Below are 9,645 nucleotides of genomic sequence, written 5' to 3'. Positions count from 1 at the left end.
GCTGGATCTAAAATACAGCAGGACGTGATCAGTGATACAGGACTGCAGACATTCACACACAGGGAGCCCAAAGGAGGGCACGCTCAGGAGAGGAGCACAAAGGCGCCATGCCTGCCCGCCTCTGATCATATGAAAGAAGATTTATCGAAATGATCTCCAGGAAATGGAAGCTGGAGGCTTTTTTTGGTCTCTTTTCTGCTAATTGGGTTTTCTTTTTGTCTTGTTCGTTTATCTGTCTTTGGGAGGGTAAGGGGGAGCACAGAAATGGAGGGACAGGGGGTGAACAAACGCAGCAGTGGTCCTCACGGGACACAATGTGGAAAATGAACTTGTGGGTGGGGATGGGAGGGAGACATTGAGGGAATGGGGGGACATTGTCCAAAAAGCAATGTCTCCTTGACCTGACGTTTGTAACTGCAATCCTTCCAGACCTCACCTTTATCATAACTACACACGTGTTAATAAATAAATACAACTGACCTCCCCTCCTGTCACCCCTCGGACTTCTCCTCCTGCTCCCTTTCATCGCTAAGGATACTGAGGCCCCAAGAGGCAAGATACCGGGCTCCAGACCACCAGGGGCTGAGTGAGCAGAGCCAGGGGGGTCTGCTCTCCACCCCAAGCCTCCCCCCCCAAGCTCTCTCTCCGTGGAGAAACTGTGCTTCAATCTGCGGGAGGGGGAAGAGGGGACGTGAGGGCACAGGGTGCAGCCAAGATTCTTTCGAGTTAATACACGTCACCCTGCAGGACTGACCTCATAAATATCATTAGATCCTGCAGCGGCCCCTGCCCGCCAGACCCTGGACGTGAGGTACTGTATCCTGTTCCCAGCCACAGCAGGTGGAAATAGTGTGAACTAATGAAATCGCACCAGCGAAGCCACCCAGCGAAGCCACAGCCCGTCTGCTGGCAGGCAGCAGCGGCAGCAGCGGGGACACTGCTGACCCGCACACACTGCCTTCCCTCCCTCCACCGGCTTTGGACCAGGGCAGAGGCAGATAGACAGACTAGGCTCTGGTCCCAGGGTGCTGTGTGACCTTGGAGGAGTGACTGGACTTCTCTGAACTTCAGTTTTGTCCACTGGTGAAAATCAATTAGACAATGAGGTCCATTTCAGTAACATATATGCACATGACTGGAGCCTACATCACATGTCCCTCCGAGGGCTGTGAGCCAATATGAGGAGCCAAGGGATGGCTCGGTGTGGGATGACAATTTCCACCAAGTCCCCAGGATCTCATCTCTATCAGAACAAGGAACCCTGAAACTAGAAGAAAGTTCCACTGCCTGTCAGCCGTCCTGAGAGGCAGGAGGGGAGGGGGGGGTGCACTGGGGACCTCAAGTTCAGAAAAGTGAGTTCCATGCACTCTGCCTTAAAGCTCACCTGGGCTTGGCCCACCTCCCTGTGCCTGGTACCCGGGCCCCCCAAGACTCGACTGAGTGGGCTGCTTCCGGACCTGCCTGCCAGACTGTTCTGTGCCTTCCTCATGAAAGGCCGGGGCCTGCAGGGTTCCCAGCCCCCAGCTCCCCGTCCCTGCCTAGCCCCGGCTCAGGGGTGAGCGACAGAATGGGTGAACAGCCAGATGCTCACAGCCAGCAGATCTGGCCCTGAGCCTTCTCAGCAAGCAGCAAGGCGGGGAAGCCCTGTTCTCCACAAGAAGGGCCCAGGGGCTCACAGCCCAGCGGGGTGCAGTCCTCTATGACATCCATCGGGGGATGGCTCTTCTCAGAAGAGAGAGAGAGAGAGAGAGAGAGAGAGAGAGAGAGAGAGAGAGAGAGAGAGAGAGAGAAGAGAGAGAGAGAGAGAGAGAGAGAGAGAGAGAGAGAGAGAGAGAGAGAGAGAGAGAGAGAGAGATCCTTAGGATAGAATTAGGATTCTGGATCAAGCCATACCTGAAACCCTACAGGGTGTTTCAGTTGCACAGGTCAAATCTCCCCTGACCTTCCCCTGGCTCCTCAGGACTAGGCATGGAAACAGGGCCTGATGCGTGCTAGTCAAAAATAGGCTTGACTGAAAACTCATTTTCTGGCATGGAGGCCCCTGTAAAAATCAAGTAGGCTAAGAAGGCAAAGGCGGCTTGAATTAGCAAAGCTGCAGAGCAAATCTTGCAGGAAATTCTCCCCGGGCTTTAGGACATCCTTGACTTTCCTCAAATGGGAGAAAAGATGCTGCCTCAGAACTGGACGCTTGATTTCAAATCCCAGCTCTGCGCGTGCTTTTCTGAGCTGTGCGACTCTGGGATTGTATTTCTTCAAACCCCTGAGAGTCCTGCAAGGGCAAAGTGAAATCATGTCACAAAGTGCACCCTCCCCGCATGGTACGGCCCACCCAGAGCTGCTTGAATACAAGTCCCCGAAGAAGCCAGAGGAAGGACTCTCTCCGGATGGTGCGGTCCGCAGTCTTCGCCTGGTTCTTCTTCAAGAAGCCAGGCGGTGTGGCAGAAAGGAGAATACTCTTCGGCGTCAAAGAGACTTGAGTTAAAAGCATGCCTCTGCTGTATGACCTTGTGCCAGTAGTCTAACCATTCTGAGCCTAATTCTTTCTCGTAGGTGAAGTGGGCAAAGGACCTGACCAACCTCTTGAGAGGATAAGGAAGGGATGGAAGTGTGAGGCTGGATCTGCTCTCGGGGACAGTGCTCCACAAACAGAGCCCCAGACCTGGCTGGTCCTCAGCAATGCTGGGCTCCCCCCTCCCCTAGCTCAGCCAGGCCTGGGGCAAATTCCAGCTCTACCTGGAACTTCGGGACCAGCCCTGGCCTCACTCCCACGTACCCCGAACCCCAGCACACAACCCTGGGATCTGAGTCAGCCACTTTAATGCTAGGTCTGTGGGTTGTGGTAGGCTGTGGCTGATCATTAGTGGGGGCCCCCACCCCGAGTTCCTAGGAGTCAGTCTCCTGTCCTGTACCTGGGAGCAGGAGCTACTGCCCCTGGGGATCCATCTTGCTCCCTAGCAAGACTCTCTGGGGAATCCAGTCATGCATGACCTCCCCCACTGGCTCCACCCACAGCCCTGAGTCCAGAAGCTTCTCTCTGGGAGATTGAAATCTATCCCTAGGATCCTCCCAGCTCCCCAGTGCAGCTCCAGCCCCAGCTTCCTCTTCCATCCAGTTCTCCATGCGCTTTTCCCAGCCATGAAGCCACTGGGCAGCGAAGGGGCCTCAGCCCTCACAGCCTCCCACATGGAGGCCCAGCCTCCTCAGCCCCTCCCACCACCTGGACTCCATGGTCCAGCATCTCAGTGCCCTGGAGATCCGTGCTAGGGTTAGGAATGGGGAGAGGAAAGCTGAGCGTCGTGCCTGCTAGATACGCAATCACTTGAACTCGTTCATGCTGCTCAAGCCCTGCTCTAGACCCCCATCTCCGGTCGGGGACTGAGACAATCAGAGACGCCTTTCAACTCATGCTCTGTACAAGGGGCATTCTGCTGTGATGCCAGGGCCCTAACTGCCCCCCCTTGAGCTCATCTGCTGTGCATTTTCTAGCTGGGATGCTGCGGCATGTAGCGGGAGGGGCTGGGGACGCACAGGGAATAGAAGAATCCACTGCAGTCTCCATTTCCGATGCCCAGCTGTGTGCGGCAGAGCCTTTGCACCCACAGCCACGTCTGTTCTCCCGGCAAGAACCCTCACCCCATGCTGTGACAATGTGACCGTGCACACGTGGGGATCCGGCCCAGCCCTTCACACAGGGCAGTTTTTATTCCATTCCTCCCCCTTGCCTCTCTCTCTTCCTTTCCTAGCCAGCTCTGGAGGAAGGAAACCCTGTGGCTACATTATTTGGGGATGGAAGGCTTCCTGGAAGACGCAGGTCCTGCCTGGGCCTCCATGTTGGGTGCTGGAGGAAGGCAGGGGCCAAGGGTTATTAATAGGCTTGGCCCAATGGGCCTGGGGGGTGGTGAATGTGATACAGAAGCGCAGCCCCAGGGTTGGGGACTACCTGACACCGGAAGGGGAGGGGGCGGGGACTGGAGGGGGGGAGACGCCACCTCCCAAAATAGCCAGGTCCCAAGACTATTTAAGTGGCCACCCTGCCACCAGACTCATTTTCCCACAGGATCCCCCACTAACCCAACTTCCGTGTACAGGCTCTGGCCTCTGCCCCGTCCAAGGTGAGTGGCAGCTTTCCAGCGTGGAGGCCGAGGCTGGGGATGCAGAGGGAGGGAGCTGGCTGGAAGGGACAGCGCATCCCTCCTTCCCTGGGGACCAGGGCTGGACAGCAGGGAAGCCTGGGGCCTGAGGGAATGAACTCCCAGCTCCTCCACCTGGCTCCTGGGTGACCCGATCCATCCCTCTCCCTCTAGGACCCAGAGGGCGGGGCCATGCACACGTGGGCCCACAGAGGAAATCCAGAACTCAGAAGGGCAGAAGGAAGGGCCCCCGCTGCACTGGTCCAGAGAGGCTAATGTCTGATGCCCTGCCTTGAGCATCAGACCCACGGGGTCCTCAGCAGCAGGGAGGGAGATGGAGAAAGGGAAGGGATGGTGGGAGGGGGAGGCAGGGGCTCAGATACATGGGCCCTGGGTATCAGGAAGGGGCATTAGTGGGTCACTGAGCCCTAGCATTGGAGGAGCCTGGGAGGATGCCCGCTGGCATGTCCTGGGGGTACTCATGGACCCTCTCAGCCTCTGTTTCCCCATCTGTAGTACACAGGGTCCCCAGGGAAAAGAGATATCTGCTCCAATTAGGCCTGAGAGCCAGCAGAGCCCCGGGACTTGAATTCGCAGCACGCCCAAGTGGAGGTGGCAGTGGCCACAGAAGGGGCTGCACGGGCGGCTGGGGGCTCTGGGTGGGCTTCATGGCCGCAGATAGCAGGTTAGGAGCTGCAGCCTCGGCGTATTGGGAGCCAGCTGGCAGGGGATGGTCTTGAAGGAGGTGACTCACTGGGAGCCGGCAGCTGAAGCCAGCCACTCCTAAGGTTTCCAGGAAGGGCAGCCCTCCAGGGCCCAGACATCGAGTCTGTGCTGACAGCGAGTGTCAGGGAACCTGAGCTCCCGACAGCTGGGCAGCTGTCCCTGGTCCCCTACCACAGCCCCAACCGCTGCCCACCTTCCTGGACCTTAAGTTAGAATCCTGTGGTCCTGGGCAGGAGACTACCCTTACCCTCGCATCAACCACAACACAGGGGGACAAAAGCCCCAGCTATGAAGAAGGTCACTGCCCAAGGTCACCATGGAGAGACTTAGCACTCCGCACACACCTCTAGAGCCCAGATCCCCAGACTCCCCAAACAGTGCTCTGCTGGTCACAGCCAGAGTCGCTGACTGCATGAAAATTAGCCAGCATCACTTTCCCCAGAGGTGGAGCCCAGGCTACAGAGCCTGCTTAGATTGCCTAGAAAGTGTGATCGAAAGGGCTACCCTTCCCTTCCCCCACCCCCACCCCAAGTCCCACCGGCCTCCTGGGGAGGCGGTGCTTAAACACCACCCTCAGCAGTGTCCTTCACCTGGGCCTCTCCTTGGAGAGGTCCTCATAGCCAAGGGGAGTGGGGGACCCCAGATTTGGGGGACCTGGAGAAAAAGCAGTGGAGCTGAGGAGCCTCGTCCAGGCTTGCACCTCTGGAGGGTGAGGTTTCAGATTACACACACACACACACAATTCAGCAGGCAGATTTTTGCAGCATAACTTGGCATACGGAGCCCAGGAGAGAAGAGACTAAGGAAGACATGGAGTGGGAATGGGTAAAGGCCAGAGCCTCCCCCCCCTTCCCCTAGGGGTACAGACAGGCCCCCAGGGAGGACAGACTGGCCCCTGCAGGCCTGGGTCCCACTGGGCGGTGCATCACTCCCCACATCCAGATCAGAGATGCCCCAAACCTCCTGCTTGCCCTTGAGGGGCCAGCGATGTCTCCAGTCCCGGCTGGTGGCAGGGGAAACCCCTTCAATTCCCCGAGCTGGCACTTTGGCGACAGCCCCCCCACCCCCCGCCTCCTGGGGTGCGGCTACCCCCGCCGCCCGTGGAGCCCATCCCAGCGCTGAGCCCGGCGCCCCTGGCGCGGTGCCAGGCCGGGCGGTGCGTGCGCCTGGCGCGCGCCACTGCAGCGCTGGTCATATGAGCAGAAATGATGAGAAGAGCACTTTTTAATCTGTTCGCACTTGCTCTGCCCGCTCAAACAGTTGCAGGATGTCGATGACAGACTTGCTCAGCGCTGAGGACATCAAGAAGGCGATAGGAGCCTTTGCCGGTGAGCAGCGCCTCCCTCCCATTCCCCTGCCCCCCCTCCACCTTCGCCCCCCTGCTGCCCGCCCCAGCCGACCCTCTCTCCGAGCTCCCGCATCCCGCATCGTTTCCCCTACCCCACCCCTGCCTGGATGGGGCCCGATGGTCCTCAGCTTTTCAGGGTGCGATCGGGAAGGCGGGTGCCCTGGCTGATGCTGCACAAAGTTGTGGGCACTGGAACGGTGGCTGCACTGGGAGAACTCGGGTCCGAGGAGGGACCTCCACCGGGGTTCTGGGGTTTGGGGAGCGGAGGAGGGGTGGGGAGGACTTTCCCTTTAAGCCGTGTCTTCTCCCCAGGACACTTTTTCTCCATCCTTATTCTGGACAAGCCATTTCCTGGAAGGCAGACTGCCCCAGCGCCCTGACCCTTAGGGTTCAAATCTCCTCACCTTTGGGGGGGGGGAGGTGCCCCGACAGCGTGGTGACCTTCCCTACGCAGGTGCTCTGTCCAGACCTGGGTGAAGCCCTGGGCACCTGAAGCTTCCAGTCCCCTTCAGGGGGCGGCCAAGGAAGGGGGGAGCTCCCCGGCTGTCAGACCACCCTGCTGGGAACCTTAGCTTAGTTGTCAGCTTTCCCCATTCTGCCACCCGGGTAGGGAAACTGAGGCTGGGCAGCAAGGGAGGCTGGTCCAAGGTCATCTAGCCCAGCAGAAGAGGGATTCGAGCAGGGTGACCTGCCCGGCTCCATCCCCAGGCCCCATGGGAGGGAGAGGAGTCCTTCCCTTCAATGGCCTCGCGTCCACACCCACCCACCAGGTGCCTGAAGAAAGCCCTGCAGGGCTGAGGTGCTCGGAAAGAGGAGCCCCCCATGTGGAAAGTTAGGGAGAGCCAGAGACGGCCATCTCCCTCTTTCCCGTGCACCTCCTCTCCCACTGGGGAAGTTGTGGGAGACGGCCAGGGAGCTGTGCCCACCCACCCACCACCACACCACACCCTGGAAAGGGGGAGCCCCCTCCCCCACATACACACTGTCCCCACACACACCTCATACCCACATACACCTACAGACTCATGCACACATACACACACACACCTACACATACAGACTCACACACCTCACACACCTACACATACAGACTCACATACATACACATACTCACATACCTCACACTCACACACCTACACATGCAGACTCACACACACACTCACATACACACTCACACTCACACACTCACACTCACACACACTCACACACACAGATGGGTTCCTGCCTTACTGCCAGGACGTCTGGGTTCGCCCTTCCTCCCATCTTCCTCCTTTGACCTTGACAAAAGAAAAAAAACCCTTTCCCTCTCACTGTGGCTTTCCTGGGAAGGTTGTCCCTTCTCTAGCAGGTCACACGCCTGCGTGTGCCCCCTCCATCCACACCCCGGGCCACTCCGCTCGGCTCCCACCCAAAGGACTGTGTAGAAATGAGTTTTAGGAAAGCCAAAACCTATCAGACCATTGACAAGAGGTGCGAGGCGGGGGGAGAACAGGAGTGCAATGTGGGGGGACAACCTCCAGCCTGTGACCCTGACAGAGCCACCTGGCCTGGCGTAGACTCCCTCTGTCCTTTTAGGAAAAGCGGGGAGCTGGATAACCAATGCCGGGACCCCCACCCTGCCCTACACCCCATCTCTGTCCTCTTTTTAACCTGTCCTTTTTATCTCTGTCCTCTTTTTTCCACCACCACCACCCCCCCCCAGCTGCCGAATCCTTCGACCACAAAAAGTTCTTCCAGATGGTGGGCCTGAAGAAAAAGAGTGCAGATGAGGTGAAGAAGGTTTTCCACATCTTGGACAAAGACAAGAGTGGCTTCATTGAGGAGGATGAGCTGGGGTAAACTGAGGCCTGAGGGGTGAAGGGAGGAAGCACTGGGAAGGGAAAGGGCTGGTGTTTGGGCTTTTCCTGTCCCCATCCGAGATGCCCTTCCATCTGTCACAGCAAGCAGGCTCTGATCTGACCCCCCACGACCCCTGGATGCCAGGGGAAGCTCACTTCCAGCACTGCTGCTTCCGGAAAAATCAAACCTTCTGCTCAAAGTGCAACTAACTAGGTTAAATGATAGCCACTTAATATTGCTAATGGAATGCTGCTACTTAATAATTGAATACATATGAACAAGCATTTGTCCGGACTGCTTCACGCCGCAGGCCAGGCAGGAGGCATTCTTGTTAGCATTTATTGATTTTTTTTCATGCATCTGAAAGGCACCTTCGCCCTTCAGCAGACCCCATCACTCTCAGAGTTGCCACCGAGAGCAATTTCTGGGCAAGCCAGGGACTGGGAGGCAGATGTTGGGGTCCAGGGTCCTTGGAGCAAAGCACTCAGGAGAAGCTTTGAACAAACAAACAAACAAAAATGCAAAGCTGTGTCAGCAGCAAATCCCCTTCACCTCCGCCCACCTGGCCCACATCTGTGCTTTGTGTCACGTAGTGGCCAAGACTATTTTGCATTTGGTCAGAGAAAGAGAAAGGGGGGAGGGAGAGGGAGTGGGGGCCAGAGAGGGGGGAGAAAGGAGGGAAGAGAGGGAAGGAGGGACAAGAAGGGTTTGGGGAGAAGCCATTTAAGTCAGAACTTCCCTCATCTAGCCTGTGTATCCATTCCCCCAAAGCATCCTACGGGGTCCCCCTCTAACTAGAACCTTCTCCCACCCATCCATGTCCAATATGCACAGGTACACATCCAGGCCACCTCTGTCCTTCAGGTAAAACCTTCTCCAGGGAACCTCCTGACTCTTGCCTCACCCTCTCCATTTCCTCCCATACTACCCAGCATGCCCTGTGCTCTCCCCGAGTCCTTGACCCACTTCTCCTTTATCCAGGTGGCATCCTAAGACCGCCACGAGGCCCCCAGAAGCCACACAGCCTGACCCCCTGACCCTCCAGGAGACATGTGGTGGATACTTGTGGAGGACAGCTGGTCCCCCTCCCCCCCACCAGGCAGACCAGTGATCTGGGGCTGGCCCAGCCACACCCATGCCATGGGGGGGGGGGGCAAGGTGACCTTTCACCTGACTCCCTCCCCACTGTCTCCCTTTCTTCCCACCAGATTCATCCTAAAGGGTTTCTCCTCGGATGCCAGAGACCTGTCTGCTAAAGAAACCAAGACATTGCTTGCCGCAGGGGACAAGGATGGAGACGGCAAGATCGGAGTTGAAGGTGGGTAGCCAGGGCCTGGGCTCTTGTGGATCCCAAGGTGTGTGGATGCGAATGGTTTGAAGCTATGTTTGTCCCAAAGAAAGAGACATTTGCAGGGGGAAAAAGCAAAGGTGACATGTTAGGTCTGAGATCTCTGAGCCACAGCGAGGCAGTAAAAAGCTGCTATATTTTCCTAAATTTGACCCCAGAAGAATAGATATATTTTTCCCCCTTTTCCCTACTGAGCAGATATTACAGGAGACGCTGGCTTTTCCTCCTCTTTGCCAACGCTCTGGTCTAGGCTA

At 57.3% G+C, this 9,645-nt stretch overlaps 1 protein-coding gene across 1 annotated transcript; it reads left to right on the top strand.

The window, feature by feature from the left end:
- Positions 1–4,047: 4,047 nt before the first annotated feature.
- LOC138823817 (parvalbumin alpha-like) lies at positions 4,048–9,361 on the top strand (the record flags this gene model as incomplete). The annotated part of the gene is made up of 4 exons (XM_070017376.1): positions 4,048–4,112; positions 6,117–6,184; positions 7,907–8,039; positions 9,252–9,361. Coding segments are annotated over exons 2-4 (304 nt in total), but the record flags the coding sequence as incomplete, so codon positions are not given.
- Positions 9,362–9,645: the final 284 nt, after the last annotated feature.

This window comes from Dipodomys merriami, unplaced genomic scaffold (assembly GCF_024711535.1).
Source record: "Dipodomys merriami isolate MVZ:Mamm:240054 unplaced genomic scaffold, mDipMer1.0.p SCAF_1231, whole genome shotgun sequence".
Lineage (NCBI taxonomy): Eukaryota > Metazoa > Chordata > Mammalia > Rodentia > Heteromyidae > Dipodomys > Dipodomys merriami.
Note: the sequence above shows the minus strand (reverse complement) of the source record. Positions and strands in the feature narration are given on the sequence as shown.